Source organism: Anomaloglossus baeobatrachus, chromosome 4 (assembly GCF_048569485.1).
Source record: "Anomaloglossus baeobatrachus isolate aAnoBae1 chromosome 4, aAnoBae1.hap1, whole genome shotgun sequence".
In the NCBI taxonomy this organism is placed as follows: Eukaryota; Metazoa; Chordata; class Amphibia; order Anura; family Aromobatidae; genus Anomaloglossus; species Anomaloglossus baeobatrachus.
In genome coordinates, this window is record NC_134356.1 from 524,343,936 (window position 1) to 524,362,171 (window position 18,236).

Below are 18,236 nucleotides of genomic sequence, written 5' to 3' on the forward strand. Positions count from 1 at the left end.
CTCTCAGATTGACGGCGTGGCTCTTGAGCCCTGAATCCTTACGGCTTCAGGCATTCCTTCCGAGGTCATCTTCATTATGACTCCGGCTCGGAAGTCTTCCTCGGCCAGGATTTACCTCAGGACTTGGAGAGGGACAGGTCAGGGACAGGTCTCGGCTCTGTCAGCATTGTTCCAGCGGCATATCGCCCGACTGGCCCAGGTGCGCACCTTCATGCAGGGCGCATCTCACATCATTCCGCCTTACCGGCGGTCTCTGGATCCCTGAGACCTTACTCTGGTCCTCATGGCCTTACAGAAACCCCCCTTTGAGCCTCTTAGGGAGGTTTCGTTGTTTAGTCTTTCACAGAAAGTGGTCTTTCTGGTGGCCATAATTTCTCTCAGGAGAGTCTCTTATTTGACTGTGCTCTCTTCGGAGTCACCCTTTTTGTTTTTTTTCACCAAGACAAGGTGGTTCTCCGTCTAACTCCGGGCCTTCTCCCTAAGGTGGTGTCTCCTTTCCACCTTAACCAGGACATTTCATTGTCTTCCCTTTGTTCGGCCCCTATGCATCGCTTTGAGAAAGCGTTGCATGCTTTAGATTTGGTGCGGACGCTCCGGATCTATGTGTCACGCACCGCTGTTTCTTAGGCGGTGCACCTCTCTTGTGTGCTGACCACACGTCAGCGCAAGGGTCTCTCGGCTTCTAAACCGACCCTAGCTCATTGAATAGGTCGGCCATATCCGATGCCTACCAATGTTCTCAGATGCCTCCCCCGCCGGGGATTAAGGCGCACTCGACCAGAGCCGTCGGTGCCTCTTGGGCTACGGCTCAGCAGGTCTGTCAGGCTGCCACTTGGTCTAGTCTGCACTCTCTTTCGAAGCACTACCAAGTGCATGCTCATGCTTCGGCAGATGCGAGCTTGGGCAGACGCATCCTTCGGACGGCTGTCGCCCATTTGTGAAGTTAGGTTTCGCCTACTTCTCGGTTTCTGTTTATTTCCCACCCATGGACTGCTTTGAGACGTCCCATGGTTTGGGTCTCCCATAAGGAACGATAAAGAAAAAAAGAATTTTGTTTACTTACCGTAAATTCTTTTTCTTATAGTTCCGACATGGGAGACCCAGCACCCTCCCTGTTGCCTGTTGGCAGCTTTCTTGTTCCGTGTGTTTTCACCGGCTGTTGTTGTAGACAGAAGTTCCGGTTGTTCCGGGTTTTACTCTATCTCTACTTATGGGTGGATGTCCTCCTTCAGCTTTGGCACTAAACTGTGTTGGATTTGTCATCCGGGGAGTGTATATGCTCGGAGGGAGGAGCTACACTTTTAGTGTAGTACTTTGTGTGTCCTCCGGAGGCAGTAGCTATACACCCATGGTTTGGGTCTCCCATGTCGGAACTATAAGAAAAAGAATTTACGGTAAGTAAACAAAATTCTCTTTTTTTCAAAAGCGCCTGGCCAGGCTTCCGCAGGTCCGCACGTTCCTGCAGGGAGTTTGCCACATAGTCCCACCTTACAAGCGTCCGCTGGAACCCTGGGACCTTAACAGGGTGCTAACGGCTCTTCAGAAACCACCTTTCGAGCCGCTGCGGGATGTCTCTTTATCACGTCTTTCGCAGAAGGTGGCATTTCTAGAGGCAGTTACATCACTACGTAGAGTGTCGGAGCTGGCAGCTCTGTCATGCAAAGCCCCCTTCCTGGTTTTTCACCAGGATAAGGTGGTTCTGCGTCCTGTTCCGGAATTTCTCCCTAAGGTGGTATCTCCTTTTCATCTCAATCAGGATATCTCCTTACCTTCATTTTGCCCTAATCCAATTCACCAATGTGAAAAGGATTTGCACTCATTAGATCTAGTGAGAGCACTCCGGCTCTACGTGTCTCGCACGGCGCCCCTGCGCCGTTCAGATGCGCTCTTTGTCCTTGTCGCTGGCCAGCGTAAGGGTTCGCAGGCTTCAAAGTCAACCTTGGCTCGGTGGATCAAGGAACCGATTCTTGAAGCCTACCGTTCTTCTGGGCTTCCGCTTCCTTCGGGGCTGAAAGCCCATTCTACCAGAGCCGTGGGTGCGTCCTGGGCATTGCGGCACCGGGCTACGGCTCAGCAGGTGTGTCAGGCAGCTACCTGGTCTAGTCTGCACACTTTCACGAAACACTATCAGGTGCATACCTATGCTTCGGCAGACGCCAGTCTAGGTAGGCGAGTCCTTCAGGCGGCGGTTGCCCACCTGTAAGAGGGGGCCGGTTTCGGCTCTTTTTAATGAGGTATTGTTTTTACCCACCCAGGGACTGCTTTTGGACGTCCCAATTGTCTGGGTCTCCCAATGGAGCGACAAAGAAGAAGGGAATTTTGTTTACTTACCGAAAATTCCTTTTCTTCTAGCTCCTATTGGGAGACCCAGCACCCGCCCCTGTTCCCTTCGGGCTGTTTGTTCTTTTGTGTACACATGTTATTCATGTTGAATTGTTCTTTTGGTTCATGGTCTTCAGTTCTCCGAACATCCTTCGGATTGAATTTACCTTAGACCAATTTATAAGTTTCCTCCTTCCTGCTTTTGCACCAAAACTGAGGAGCCCGTGATGCACGGGAGGGTGTATAGGCAGAGGGGAGGGGTTATACTTTTTAAGTGTAATACTTTGTGTGGCCTCCGGAGGCAGAAGCTATACACCCCAATTGTCTGGGTCTCCCAATAGGAGCTAGAAGAAAAGGAATTTACGGTAAGTAAACAAAATTCCCTTCTTTCTGCAGGGAGAACAGAAGAGAGAGACCGCAGCGCCCCGAACCCTAATCGTGGGCACCAGCAGCTGCACTCTCCTGTGGAGAAGACTGAAGGCCCCACAGGTCAGGACCCGCTGCATCCAATACACAGCGGGTTCTGATCGTGTGCAAATACCCTAATTGCTCAACTGAAAGCTGGCAGCTCAGAAGAAATAAAGTCCATTTTCTCCTGTGTGACACACTTTCAGTACTTTATAACATTAACCAGCCAATTAATCCCATCTGCAGGTTAATGGCGTTACCAAACATGATGGGTCCCCTTTAAAACGGAAAAATGTTTTAATTTTTGTTTTTTGTTTTTTTTACAAAACCATATATTTATTTAATTATTATTATTATTATTATTATTATTAATATTATTGTGCCATTTATTCCATGGCACTTTACATAGAAAACAAGTACAACAATCATGAGCATTACAAAAACAGACAGCTCCAGGAGGAGAGGGTGAGGATACAGTAGGTGAGGACAGAGCTGGTTGCGCAGTGTTCTACAGGACTGAGGGTTATTGTAGGCTTGGCGGAAGAGGTGGGTCTTCAGGTTCCTTTTGAAGCTATCCATGGTAGGTGAGAGTCTGATATGCTGGGGTAGAGAGTTCCAGAGTATGGGGCAGGCACTGGAGAACTCTTGTATTCGAATATGGGAAGAGGAGATAAGAGATGAGTAGAGAAGGAGGTCTTATGAGGATCTGAGGTTGCGTGCAGGTAGGTACCGGGAGACTAGGTCACAGATGTATGGAGGAGACAGATTGTGGATGGCTTTGTAAGTCATGGTTAGTGTTTTGAACTGGGGTCTTTGGGTAACTGGAAGCCAGTGAAGAGATTGGCAGAGTGGCGAGGCCAGGGAATAGCGAGGGAAGAGGTGAATTAATCTGGTCACAGAGTTTAGGATAGATTGGATGAGTGCAAGAGTGTTAGTAGGGAGACCACAGAGCAGGAGGTTGCAGTAATCAAGGCGGGCGATGATTAGGGCATGCACTAATATTTTTGCTGATTTTTAGTTAAGGAATGTACGAATCCGGGAGATATTTTTGAGTTGTAGTTGGCAGGAGGTGAAGAGGGCTTAAGTAAATTTGACCAAAATATGTAACAACAGAACTTATACACGATGTTATTGATCCACATTGATGGCAGGAGTTAGAAGGAGATATTTTTACGTGAATGTTTAGTCTCATTATATTACAAGGGTAAAATTTGATGTATTACTTTTTATGATTTTGTGTTGTCATTTCTAGTCATGGAGAACCTAAATTATATCCTTTTCCAGTATCGAGCACGTTAATCTGATTTCCACTTACTGATGTGTGTGCCTGGTTCACACAGTGTTATGCATACAAACAACCATTTAATTTTGTCAGTAAACTTTATTTTGAGGCCCAGACAAAATTCGTAGATATAGATATGGTATCACTGCTATGATTCAACAAACGACCTTTTGAAATAGAATTCTTCAGACCCATTTCAGATTCTTCTTTATTTCCACACAGGCAAACCCGTTTAGGCATCGGATTTGCCGCGTCTTCTCCACGGCAGAACAAGCGGATGACAGCATGTCCTTTGAAGATTTTCTCGACATGCTGAGCGCTTTCAGTGACTCTGCGACTCTCGAAGTCAAGTCTCATTACGCCTTCAGAATCTTCGGTGAGGAGGATTTTAATTAAACTTTTTTTTTTTTTTTTTGAATTTCCTTTTAGAAAAAACCATAGAGGCTGCTCGGTGTTGGGTGGATGTTCTTTAATACTTCAGGTTTCCTAAGGCTGTTTGCCCGCCATGAGTGTTTGATACTGCGTGTTTTCACTGCTTCAAAAATGCAGCATCTTACAGAAAAGTGGATGGGGTTTATAGAAATCTCCTGCCCACTGTTTAGTTTTTTGTTTGTTGTTTTTTTTTTTTTTTTTTTTTTTTACTTCGTGTACACTGATCTGCAGTGCATGTTTCAAAACAGAAACGCGTCAATTTCTCTTGCAGGTACGCCAAGTGCAGTTTTTTTTTTTTTTATACGCTTATATTAGATAAGGTACATGACATACCAATAAGAGACAAAAATCGCAGTGTCAGAAGTGATAAAAGCACATATAAAAAAATGCATAGGAAAAGAAAGTGGAAAAACTCAAGAAACTTAGTTTACTTAATAGCGTAGAAATTCTGCAAGATCAAAAACTCATCAAGAGAATGTAGCCTAACACCAGCAATGACTACCCCTAGGATATCCTTGTCAGAGATGGTAATTTATTGCTACTTTCCTCTGTTCATGTGACTGTGAAATAAATAGATGAGAGTAGTCTGTGTGGATGACTACATTGTCCCTATACGGATCTGACGTTTATGTACGTATGTGAGTAATCAATTATATAGACAGGAGAGGAGCAGATTCAGAATGTCTTGCTGTAGGGGATTCTCATATTAAAAAATATCTCCTGTTCATAGCCGTATGTGACTGATCATTGTTTATGGATCTGACCAAAGATAACAGGTTGTGATTGTGGGACAAGCCCCTTAAATGGAATCTGTCAAGTCCTCTATACCCTCTAACCCAGCAGCAGGGACATGTGTGGGCCAAAAATCCCTGCCTAACCGGCCCTGTCTAATGCTATTGTCAAAAAAACAATGTCTAAAATAAAGTGATCTTCGATCATGCGCAGTGAGACACTCTGAAGGCAGGAAGCATACACCCGGCCTCAAAGAAGCTTAATGCTGAGGGTTACAAAGCCACGCGCGTTCACAGCTTTGTATAGTGCTGGCAAAGAGGCCACTTTCAAAAGCATGTTATCACGCCCACAGGATCAGGATAACATGATTCGTGGGCCAACTAGTCGGGTCGGGTAAATCAACGCCCCTGCAACTAGTCACAGGCATAATTAGCATAGGGAGAAAAAAACCTTATAAATAATATTTTTTCTAATCCTTGTTTATTCACAATAGCATTAGACAGGGATGGTTAGGCAGGGAATTTTTGCACAGCTGCTAGGTTAGAGACATATGGGACATGACAGGTCACCCTTTAAAGCTATATGTTGTCTTCATGGACATATTGGAAGTGTGCATGTTTTTCCTGTATTACAGCAGGGTGTCGGTGCTTTGTGACAGCTGGAAAAAATGAGTAGTTAGTTGTCGGGGAAATGTCAGGTTATTACATTCTCCAGGCATTATTGCAGTAGTGCTACCTTACAATGTCTAGTCCTCAGTAGTACAAGAGAGCTTTCATGAAATTCCTCTGACACTGTTCCAATCTACACAGCAAAGTGGATGTGTGAGCAGAAAATGGAGAGCTTTGCCTCTCTAGTTGTCAGAGTCAAAGCTAAAGAATATATCAAGATTTTTATTTTTTTTGTGTGTATTTTGTTAAAAAAAGAAAAGCAAACAAGGATATAATAATAATAATAATAATAATAATAATAAATAATAATATCTGTATCCTGATTTAAATCATTTAGTTTTCTGATGCTGCATTCCCTTCTCCATGAGAATTCTATTATTGTTAAATGACCATCTTTACTCCAAGTCTACTCTAATTAAGAAAATTGAGAGCCTTCTTAGAAAACAAATTCTGTCATGCTGATGAATGATCCTTCCTGTCTTCAAACAGATTTTGATGGAGACGGTGCCCTCAACGAAACAGATTTGGAGATGTTGGTGAATCATTTGACCGGGGAAGAGCAAGACTCCAAACTGAGTAACAATGAGATGCGACAGCTTATTGCTAATGTGAGTAATTTAGGGCTGAAAACCTATAACATACCGTATTTTTCGCTTTATAAGATGCACTTTTGTTCCCCCAAATTTTGGGGGAAAGTAGGGGGTGCGTCTTATAAACCGAATATACGGGGGGATATATGTATGTGTATGTATATGTGTATACATACATACATACATACATACATACATACATACATACATACATACATACATACATACATACACACACTTCAGGGTCCGCTCTGGGGGCAGGTGACAGCTGCGAGCGGTATCGTTAGATCTCCTGCTCCCACTCATATAATATGCACAGCCGCTGTCCATCAGCGTGGTGCTGAAACCGCATCACGCTGAGGGGCTGGGGCAGCGGGGCATATTATATCTGCCTGTGCTCCCTTTGATCGCACATGATCCCCCCCTGTGTTAGATATGGCCCCCGTGCTGCTGCCCATAGTAAAATAAAAAAAGCTTTACTTGCCTCCAGCTCTGATCTCCCGATCTCCTGCTGCTGCTGTCTGTGATCAGGCACGCAGAGATGATATCACTCTGCTGTGCCGATCACATGACCGGCAGCAAGAACCAGGAAGTGGAGGAGGGAGGACTCGGAGCTCAACTGCGAGGAGGGAGACACAGGGATTACAGCCCTGAGAAGGTAAGGAAAGTGTTTTATTTTATTATGGGCAGCAGCATGGGGGGCATATCTAACACAAAGGAGATGTGCCATCTATAGTGGCCATGGGCAGCACACATGGGGGCCATATCTAACACAGGGGAGGTGTGCCATCTATAGGGGCCATGGGCAGCAGTATGGGGGCCATATCAAACACAAGGGAAATGTGCCATCTATAGAAGCCATGGGCAGCACACATGGGGGCCATATCAAACACAGGGGAGGTGTGCCATCTATAGGGGCCATGGGCAGCACAGGGGGACGTGTCCCAACACAAGGGGGCTATATTCAATATAAGGGGGCCATATCCAGATTAAGGGGGGCTAATTTTAGGATGGGGGGCTATGAGGGACATATATCCTATATGATTTGTTAGACGGACACTGGCATTATAAGATGGACCCCATTTAACATTAAAAAAAAAACTCTTTTCCTTCACCAAATTTGGGGGTGCGTCTTATAATCAGGTGCATCTTATAAAGCGAAAAATACGGTATCTGACTTAGTAAATAATATTGTCCCCATGAAAATTTAGAGCATATTTTCTATCCTCTTTAATGCCTCCTACAAATGTCTAAAATGACAACTAGGTGTGACCATTCCTCTTGTCAATAGGTTGTGTGACTGCAGGCAGTGATAATTGTCAGATTGTGTATGGCCACACATGTGAACTTAGGAAATAGTAACGTTCAGTTGTTACTGTATTCACAAGTTGGCAGGCAAAATAATCAGTAGCACTTTACAGAGTCCTAAAAATATGCACCAGAATAGTTTTGTTTTATTGTTGTTTTTTTTGGTTAGGAGATTTAACTGCACCATCCATTTTAAAAAATAGTCTTAGGCTATGTGCCCATGGGGGAAAGTGTCCTGCGGTTATATCCACAGGACATTCCGCAGGAGCTCCCAGAAAACCGCAGCACAACTTTGTCTGTTTCCATGCTGCGGTTTATTTGCGGAATGTCCTGCGGATATGGTGCGGGCATTCTGCATTGAGGATACAGTACCATGACTTCGTCACTGCATCCTCAATGCAGAACAAGTGCTGAGTGATCGGGGAGTTCATACCTCCATCATGCAGCACTTCTCTCCCAACTCCGGCCGTGTTTACACTGTGAAGGAGAAGGTGGGCGGGCCTGAACTAGCTCCGGCTGTCACATGACCGGAGCTTGTGCAGGCCCCGCCCACCTCCTCCTTCCTGCTCCTGTGCACCGAGGGAAAATGACTGGGTGTCTGCTATCAAGGCAGGTACAGTAAGTATGGGCCAAAGCATGGGATTTCCGCAGGTAATGCCGCAGGAATAATTGACATGCAGTTATGTGCGGCTGCGGGATATCCGCAGTATATTCCGCAACCGCACATTCCGCAGCATGGACACAGCACTCCCCATGTCCCATAGGATAACATAGGGAGTGTCTGTACATGCTGAAACCTGCGGATTTATCTGGAAAATCCAGATAAATCTGCAGGATTTCCGCGGCAAAATCCGCAGAAGCAAGCTCCCGTGGGCACAGTGCCTTAAAGACGCTCTGCTAGGCATGGAACATTTGCAGCATTTGAAAATTTAGGTTTTCATGTTGAATGTTTTCATTCTTCTTTTAGTTTTGTAAATCTTTTTTTCTATATAACAGCATGTACGTAGATTCGAGGGTGTGTGTTAACGTTACAACATTCCCACAAAATATTCAGCACATTTCCTATTTCAGTGTCACCTCTAATATAACTGTAGGTATTCAAACCACAAAAGTTTCTTGGACGAGGACCGAGCCTGTAAAGAGACAAATGAAGGTAACTTATCTCCATCAAGTACCTGAAATAAACGTCCTCCAGCCAAGAAAGCACCTGCTAAAATATCCAGAGTGGAAAGAGGGGATGAAGAAAAGTGACGTGAGGGGACTAATTGTTCTATTAGGAAATAATCTACTCCTGAGTAAATGTCAGATTCTAAGTGTCTCCTTGGCTAGAATTGTTGAGTAGCACATTGAGGTGACATTAACTGTAGCGAGCCACGGAAAATGGAATATGTACAGCCCTCCTGTTCAACCCACTGCTTGGTCACTGAATGAGAATGCCTTTCTATTAATTGGGCTAGAATACAATCTTGACAATGACTTCTGTCACTATCATGACGTATTTCCTGTACGAGCTGACAGAGCTCCGGCACTCACAGGAAAGAAGCATTTTTGCTGATCAGGGCTGTGCAGCTCTGACCAACAGAAATGCACAAGCGATCAGTAGCTCCATAAAGTCACTTAATGGGACTAGTAAAATAAATGAAAAAAAGATTTTTTTAAAAAATGTGAAAAAAATAAAAAAAGAAAGTTAAAAAAAATTAAAAAAAATATACACACATTTGGTATCGCCGCATTCAGAAATGTCCGATCAATATATAAAATCAGTTAATCTGATCGGTGGCCGCAAACATTTTTTAAAATCCAATAGCAGGTGATCAAAAAGCAGCATATTTATGCACAAAATTGTACCAATAAAAACGCCAGCTCAAAACACAAAAAAATAAGCCATCACTGAGTCCCAGATCACGAAAAATGAAAACGCTATGGGTCTCCGAAAATGGAGCTAAAAGTGCCATTATTTTTTGGGACAATCTTCTGAATTTTTTTTTTAACCCCTTAAATAAAAGTAGAAGTATACATGTTTGGTATCGATGAACTCTTACCGACCTGAGGCATCATGCTGACACATCAGGTTTACCATATAGGGAACATGGTGAATAAAATATCCCAAAAACAATTTTGCAATTGCACTTTTTTTGCAATTTCACGTCATTTGGAATTTGTTTACCCATTTTCCAGTACACAATACGGTAAAATGAATGTTTTAATTCAAAAGTACAACTCATCCTGCAAAAAAATAAGCCCTCATATGGCAATATTTTTGGAAAAAAAAAGTCGCGGCTCTCGGAAGAAGGTGAGCAAAAAAAACAGAAAATCACCCAGTGATAAAGTGTTTAAAATTGGGAAGACCTGCTGCACCCATAGATTTAGGACAAGTTAATGTTTGCATGCCTTTCCTAGACCTACACCTGCCCCAGACAAACATGACCACGGTACAACAGAAGAAACTAAGGGGTGGAGAAATGTGGACAGTTTGAAAACTCTACAGAAATCGAGGAATTATGCCATTATGATGGCATTTATCCTTCCGAACTGAGACAGTTTCCATTTACTATAAGTCGTGAGACCTTTATTGGTCCAATTTAAGAGTGAAAAGCAGTTTGATTTAAAACCTGACACACCGAAAAGAGACAAAAACCGCAGCCAAAAAAAGTGATAAACTGCAAGTAACCTAAATTAGATTGATGCACAAATGCTGCAGAAAATCTGCAGCATCAGAAATACACAAATCCACATCATGGGAACCTCGTCTGACATGTACAGCTTTGAGCCTTCAGCCACAGTTCATTACCTCAGGGATATTTTGGAGAACACCACTTTGCATCTACCCAAAATCTGACTCTTCAACTATTTACCACCAGTTTCCTTTTGAGTTTGTTAATGGCTGGTAGAGTTGTCTTTAACTGATTTCTGATTTTTGCTTCAGGTTGAAAGGTCTCTGAGAATAAAAGCCGGGTAATGGTATAAGGGCCTGTTTAGAACGTGTAGGTAACAAATGAGGAACCTGACTCCTGCTACGTAACATAACCAGCACAGCTGCCTGGAAATATGGTACCTGTGACAGGACGGCATTGTTCACAAACTCTGACCTCAATCTATACACAGAATTAAGGGATATAACATCAGTGTTTTGAGCCTATACCAGGCCATTCAATACGTTCATATATTATATACTTTAATGCTTATATGCATCAATGTGCAGTGTATAGGATGAATTAGGCCACGGTCACACATTGAGTATTTGGTGAGGGGTTTTTTTACCTCAGTATTTGTAGCCAAAAGCAGGAGTGAAACAGAGGAAAAGTGTAATAGAAACACGTCACCACTTCTATATTAATTACCCATTCCTGGTTTTCGCTACAAATACTGAGGAAAAAAACTCACCAAATACTCAATGTGTGCACAAGGCCTTAAGCTGCTTTCACACTTGCGTTCAGCGCAATCCGACGCTATGGAGAACAGCGCAGTCCGTTAACGCACTGCGCTAGTCTCCATAGGCTTGTATTGACGACACACTGTAACGCAAGTGTCTGCGTTGCATCCGCTGGAAGACGCTGAGTCGTTATTTTGACACAGCATCGGGCGGAGGGAACGCTGCATGTAGCGTTTTTTGGGTCATTAAACTAACGCACCTTGACGAATTCCGTTGGAATCCGCCAAGGTGTCTAATGATTGTCTATGGTGGCGGATTCCGCCGCTATGCGATAAGCGGTGGAATCCGCTGACAAATTCCGTCACATTCTACTGAGCATGCTCAGCATGTGCAGCAGAACGATCTAAATCGTTTAAAATCACTCTTGGTCTCTCTCACCCCCTCTCTCATACTCACCGATCACGGGTGCGGCGCTGCACGGCTGTCGCAAAGCTCCGGCGGCTTTTCCTCTTTTGAAAATGCCGGCTGCTCATTATTCAATCTCGTATTCCCTGCTTCCCCCGCCCACCGGCGCCTTTGATTGGTTGCAGTCAGACCTGCCCCCATGCTGAGTGACAGCTGTCTCACTGCAACCAATCACAGCCGCCGGTGGACGGGTTTATATCGTGCAGTACAATAAATAAATAAATAAATTTAAAAAACGGCGTGCGGACCCCCCCCCCATTTTGATACCAGCCAAGGTAAAGCCACACGCCTGAAGACTGGTATTCTCAGGATGGGGAACCCCACGTTATGGGAAGCCCCCCAGCCTAAAAATATCAGCCAGCAGCCCCCCGGAATTGCCCCATCCATTAGATGCAACAGTCCCGGACTCTACCCGGCTCATCCCGAATTGCCGTGGTGCGGTGGCAATCGAGGTAATAAGTAGTTAATGGCAGCCCATTGCTGCCACTAAGTCCTAGGTTAATCATGGCAGGCATCTCTGAGACACCCCCCAATGTTTAACCTGTAAGTGAAAGTAAATAAACACATACACCCGAAAAAAATACTTTATTCGGAATAAAAGATAAAAAAACACCCTCTTTCACCACTTTATTAATCCCCAAATACCCCTCCAGGTTCGACGTAATCCACAGAGGTCCCACAACGCTTTCAGCTCTGCTACATGAAGCTGACAGGAGCGGCTGTAGAACACCGCCGCTCTGTCAGCTCCAGGCAGCAACTGACGTGAGTTGCGCTGTCAGCGCGGACGTCACTGAGAGGTAGTGTGTGTGTGCGGTGATGATGGGTGCGGTAGTGTGTGTGTGTGTGTGTGTGTGTGTGTGTGTGCGGTAGTGCCGGTGTGTTTGCGGTGATGATGGGTGCGGTAATGCCGGGGTGTGCAATGATGATGATGGGTGCGGTAGTGCCGGGGTGTGCAATGATGATGATGGGTGCGGTAGTGCCGGGGTGTGCAGTGATGATGGGCTCTCTCTCTCGCGCTCTCTCTCTCTCGCGCTCTCTCTCTCTCGCGCTCTCTCTCTCTCGCGCTCTCTCTCTCTCGCGCTCTCTCTCTCTCGCGCTCTCTCTCTCTCGCGCTCTCTCGCGCTCTCTCTCTCTCTCTCGCGCGCTCTCTCTCTCTCTCTCTCGCGCTCTCTCTCTCTCGCGCTCTCTCTCTCTCGCGCTCTCTCGCGCGCTCTCTCTCTCGCGCGCTCTCTCTCTCGCGCTCTCTCTCTCTCGCGCTCTCTCTCTCTCTCGCGCTCTCTCTCTCTCGCTCTCTCTCTCTCTCGCGCTCTCCTCGCTCGCTCGCTCGCTCGCTCTCTCTCGCTCGCTCGCGCTCTCTCTCGCGCTCTCTCTCTCTCGCGCTCTCTCTCTCTCTCGCGCTCTCCTCTCTCGCTCGCTCGCTCTCTCTCGCTCGCGCTCTCTCTCGCGCTCTCTCTCTCTCGCTCGCGCTCTCCTCTCTCTCTCTCTCTTGCTCGCTCGCGGTCTCTCTCGCTCGCTCGCGCTCTCTCTCTCCGCGCGCGCTCTCTCTCTCCGCGCGCGCGCTCTCTCTCTCTCTCTCTCGCGCTCTCTCTCTCTCGCGCTCTCTCTCTCTCGCGCTCTCTCTCTCTCGCGCTCTCTCTCTCTCGCGCTCTCTCTCTCTCGCGCTCTCTCTCTCTCGCGCTCTCTCGCGCTCTCTCGCGCTCTCTCTCTCTCGCGCTCTCTCTCTCGCGCTCTCCTCTCTCGCTCGCTCGCTCGCTCTCTCTCGCTCGCTCGCGCTCGCTCTCGCGCGCGCGCGCGCGCTCTCTCTCGCGCTCTCTCTCTCGCGCTCTCCTCTCTCTCTCTCTCTCGCTCGCTCGCGGTCTCTCTCTCTCTCCGCGCGCGCTCTCTCTCTCCGCGCGCGCGCTCTCTCTCTCGCTCGCTCGCGCTCTCCTCTCTCGCTCGCTCGCTCTCTCTCTCGCTCGCGCTCTCTCTCGCTCGCGCTCTCTCTCTCGCGCTCTCTCTCTCTCGCTCGCTCGCGCTCTCTCTCGCTCGCGCTCTCTCTCTCTCGCGCTCTCTCTCTCTCTCTCCGCGCGCTCTCTCTCTCCGCGCGCTCTCTCTCCGCGCGCGCGCGCTCTCTCTCTCTCTCTCCGCGCTCTCTCTCTCCGCGCTCTCTCTCTCCGCGCTCTCTCTCTCCGCGCTCTCTCTCTCCGCGCTCTCTCTCTCCGCGCTCTCTCTCTCCGCGCTCTCTCTCTCCGCGCTCTCTCTCTCCGCGCTCTCTCTCTCCGCGCTCTCTCTCTCCGCGCTCTCTCTCTCTCTCTCTCTCTCTCTCTCTCTCTCTCTCTCTCTCTCTCTCTCTCTCTCCGCTCTCTCGCGCGCGCGCTCTCTCGCTCTCTCTCTCTCTCTCACGCGCTCCTTAACGCAACATGTTGTTTCACAGGAATCCGTTGCCTTTATAGCACACTATTGACCACGCATGAGTCACATGTGTCACACAACACATTTTGACGGATGTCAAACGACACAAGTGTGAAAACAGCCTTATACACCAATTTCCTGAAGGGGCTGCGTGCAACAGACTTTATAATACTGTGTACATTGCTGGACTGCCCATTGGCATACAGATTTATTTTTTTCCTTTTTGATGAGACAATTTTATTTTAATATCCTTTTATTATAAGGCTACATTAATTTCAGGCATGTTCTCTACTTATGTTAGGTTTCCATATGTACCAGTATAGTAAACTAATAAACAGACTGGCACATACAAACAGGGAAACTTACAATCTCCAAAGATATTGAAATTTCTGTTAGAGCATTGATGGCGCCTCCTGGTGCTCTCTGCTTCAACTCCTACCAAGCACACATTGCATGAAGTTGAGGGGTTTCTTCCCTATTTTCATAGATCTCCTTCCACACTGCAAAGACCTATTGAACACCTACAGATTTTAGTGTGACCCCCACTGGGGACAGGAAGTGATGACTAATGTCTATAAAGCTGCGTGGAGTATGTTGGCACTATAAAAGCAATATAAATTATAAATTCAGCTGAAAAATTGTTCAATTCTGTATGGGCAAAACGAGTAATGTGATATTTCTGAGATTCGTACATTCCTTTCCCAAGAAGCTGCAAAACCCCTAGTGCATGCCCTTATCATCTCCCGCCTGGACTATTGCAACCCCCTGTTCTGTGGCCTCCCTTCTAACAGTTTCGCACCCCTACAATCTATTCTAAACTATGCTGCCCGACTGATCCACCTGTCCCCCACTACTCCCCGACCTCTCCTCTCTGCCAATCCTTCACTGGGTTTCCATTGGCCAATGACTCTAGTTTAAAAACCCTAACCATGACATACAAAGCTATCCACAACCTGTCTCCTCCATACATCTGTGACCTAGTCTCCCGGTACTCCCCTTCATGTAATCTCTGATCCTCACAAGATCTCCTTCTCTACTCCCCTGTTATCTCCTCCTCCCATAATCTCATCCAAGATTTCACCCGTGCATCCCCCATACTCTGGAACTCTCTGCCACAACACATCAGACTCTCGCCTATCTTGAAAAAGCTTCAAAAGTAACCTGAAGACCCATCTCTTCCGACAAGCTTACAACCTGCACTAGCCCTCAGTCCACTATAGTGCTGCATGACCAGACCATCTCTACCCTCACCCATCCCTTGTAGACTGTGAGTCCTCGGGGGCAGCATCCTCTCCCCTCCTATACCAGTCTGTGCCTTCTATTATGATTATTGTACTTGTCCCTATTATGTATATCCCTTTTCACATGTAAAGCACCATAGAATAAATGGCGCTGTAACAATTAAGAATAATATATAATTGCAGAAAAACTCCTTTAATCTCTTATCGCTCACACATATACATTTTCTGTACCAGAATTTAATTTAACGTGCTAAGTGTAATATCGCTGTATGCCATCAATTGGGTTGCCACACCATGAACAATAGCACGATGCCCCATGGTGATTTATGTCTCCCGGTAGCCTGCCCCCCCCCCCTTGGCTGATCTTTGTAATTGGATGGCTATTATTGGAAGGCCGGTATCTGTTATCTTTCATATTCCTATATACAGAGGGCCAAGCAGGAGAGGGACCCATGTGATTCTCAGCCATGCTGTTGCAGCAAGCACCTGTCACATCACCAGGGGAAAGAGTGAACCCCATAGCCAAAAATTAAAACAAACACCTATGAGCTAGTAACTCTCCCCTGCCTATACAAATGTGACACTTTTTTTTTTTTTTTTTTTTTTGGTGAACTCCCCCGACACTGACGTGTTCTGGCGACATGATTATTATGTACAGCTTTTCTTTTCTCTCCTAGATCCTTGAAGAGTCCGATATTGATAAGGATGGAACAATAAACCACTCTGAATTCCAGCATGTCATCTCCAGATCTCCTGACTTCGTCAGGTATGTATTTTAATAGACACACATTTACTTCCTTCTTTTCAAGTCACAAATCTGTAACAAGTGTTTGTGCTCCCTTGGCTCAGGAAGATATCCGGATGACAAGGTTTCTGGGAAGTATTACTATGCATATATCATTCATGTAAATGTGATATTGCTTTTAGACTTCTCCGTTCTTTGACGTTCCTGGTATCTGCAAAAGGTTTATTTCCTTATCCAGTTTTACAGCGGACACTTCTATTCAGATGTTTGTAATAATAATTTCACCAGGATCTTATTTTGAAGTGGAGACCTTTAGGTGATGCAAGTAGCTGCTGTCAGATAAGTGCCCTTTAAGGGGGTGTTACACGCAGCGATATCGCTAGCGATATCGCTGGTGAAAGCACCCACCCCCGTCGTTTGTGCGTCACGGGCAAATCGCTGCCCGTGGCGTACAATCGTTAGCAGCCGTCACACGGACTTACCTGCCTAGCGACGTCGCTGTTGCCGGCGAACCGCTTCCTTTCTAAGGGAGCGGTTTGTGCGGTGTCACAGCGGCGTCACTAAGCAGCTGCCCAATAGAAGCGGAGGGGCGGAGATCAGCGGGACGTAACATCTCGCCCACCTCCTTCCTTTCGCATTGCTGGCGGCCGCAGGTAAGCTGCAGTTTGTCGTTCCCGGGGTGTCACACGTAGCGATGTGTGCTGCCTCGAGAACGACTAACAACCTGCGTGCTCAATAATCAACGATTTTTTTTTTAAAAAGGAACGACGTGTCAACGATGGACAATTTGGTGAGTATTTTCCATCATTAACGGTCATTCGTGCGTGTCACACGCAACGACGTCGCTAACTATGCCGGATGTGCGTCACTGAATCTGTGACCCCCGGCAATATATCGTTAGATAAGTCGCTGCGTGTGACGGGGCCTTAATGCTCCACTCACTTCTCTGCACTTGACACTTCTGATGTCTTGTACTGGGCACAATCTGAGTCCAAGAGAAAGTTTTCACACTATAGCCCCAATTCATCAAAGCTTTTATGCCAAAAAAAAAGTTGCATAAAAGCTTTGAAAAGCTGCAAAATTTAGGTGCAACTTGGATTTGCCCTAAATTTTGAGTTTTGGCATTTTCATGCAAGTTTCTCCCGACTCCACCACACTGGACGGCGATGGACCTGGTTGGGGTCTGACTCCACAGCTCAACTATCTCATGGCCTCACATCAGTTTTGACCTCAATCACATAGTCAGGCTGTCTGTCCTTCCACAGCCATAGTTGGTCACACGACCAGCGCTGAAGGCTTTTCAGAATGAGCAAATCTAACACGTTGTGTTATAATAACATTAAAAATCTGTACAATTATTACATCTAAAAAGACAAGTATCTTTTATTTTCATTTCAGTTCCTTTAAAATCATACTGTGAACATTGCTGCAGTCTGCCCTCAGAGAGCGACCGTTTTACTCCTGGAATGAACCTGTCAACTATGATTGTCTCCTGAAAAAGCAGTCCATGTCTGAGAATTGTGCGGAAATCCCTTTGGTAGCAGCTACCTGACTGAAAATAATATACCTAACTACTGTTGGTCATATACACTTCGTTGTCAGCGGCTATTTACTGGTGTAGATGCCTACACACTGGCCGTGAGATTGTAGAAGAATGGACCCTAAATCATTAGTACAGAGGATCTATAGAGTCTGCGATACACTCCACGTAAAGCCATAATATGCAGAATCCTTAGTTTCCACATTCTTCTCTTTAGTTTTATTTTTTAAAAGAAAATATTTTATGTATTCTAAGGTTTGAGTAGTGTCTGTCGTCTTTCTCTTAGTGATTTAGCTTTTACACATGCCTATTCTGAAACACTGTAAATGTTTGTTTTATAATGATTGAAGAAGTGATTTCTTATTAACAGATTTATTTTTATGTGTGATACACTGTACAACTTACTGTTCAGAAAATGTGCTTTTTAACTAAGAGTTAGATTCTGGATAGTATGTCGAAGAGAACAGATTTATTTTAAAGTTTTTATATGAAATAAAGAATCCGTTTTACCAACTCACTACTTTAGTCACGTTTTAAAATTCCGTTGTTGCCTTGATATCACAATGTGGGACATGTACCTGACCAAAGACACGTTGGCGGAAACTAACATCTAAATAAAATCTGCAGAAAAATGTAGAAAATCAATCTGGATTTGCAGACTCGCCCCATCAACTTTAAAAAAAATAAATATTGCTTATGTAAAAATCTACGACTTCTTAATAACACTAAACGTGCACAG

At 45.6% G+C, this 18,236-nt stretch overlaps 1 protein-coding gene across 1 annotated transcript in view; it reads left to right on the top strand.

Moving 5' to 3' along the window:
• CIB1 (calcium and integrin binding 1) overlaps positions 1-18,014 on the top strand; it is a 35,843-nt gene extending 17,829 nt beyond the window's left edge. The window contains exons 4-7 of the mRNA XM_075345907.1: positions 4,235-4,388; positions 6,334-6,452; positions 15,890-15,978; positions 17,356-18,014. Coding sequence (XP_075202022.1) covers positions 4,235-4,388; positions 6,334-6,452; positions 15,890-15,978; positions 17,356-17,377 — 384 coding nt within the window. The 3' untranslated portion in view covers positions 17,378-18,014. The remainder of the gene's footprint in view (positions 1-4,234; positions 4,389-6,333; positions 6,453-15,889; positions 15,979-17,355) is intronic.
• The last annotated feature ends 222 nt before the right edge of the window (positions 18,015-18,236 follow it).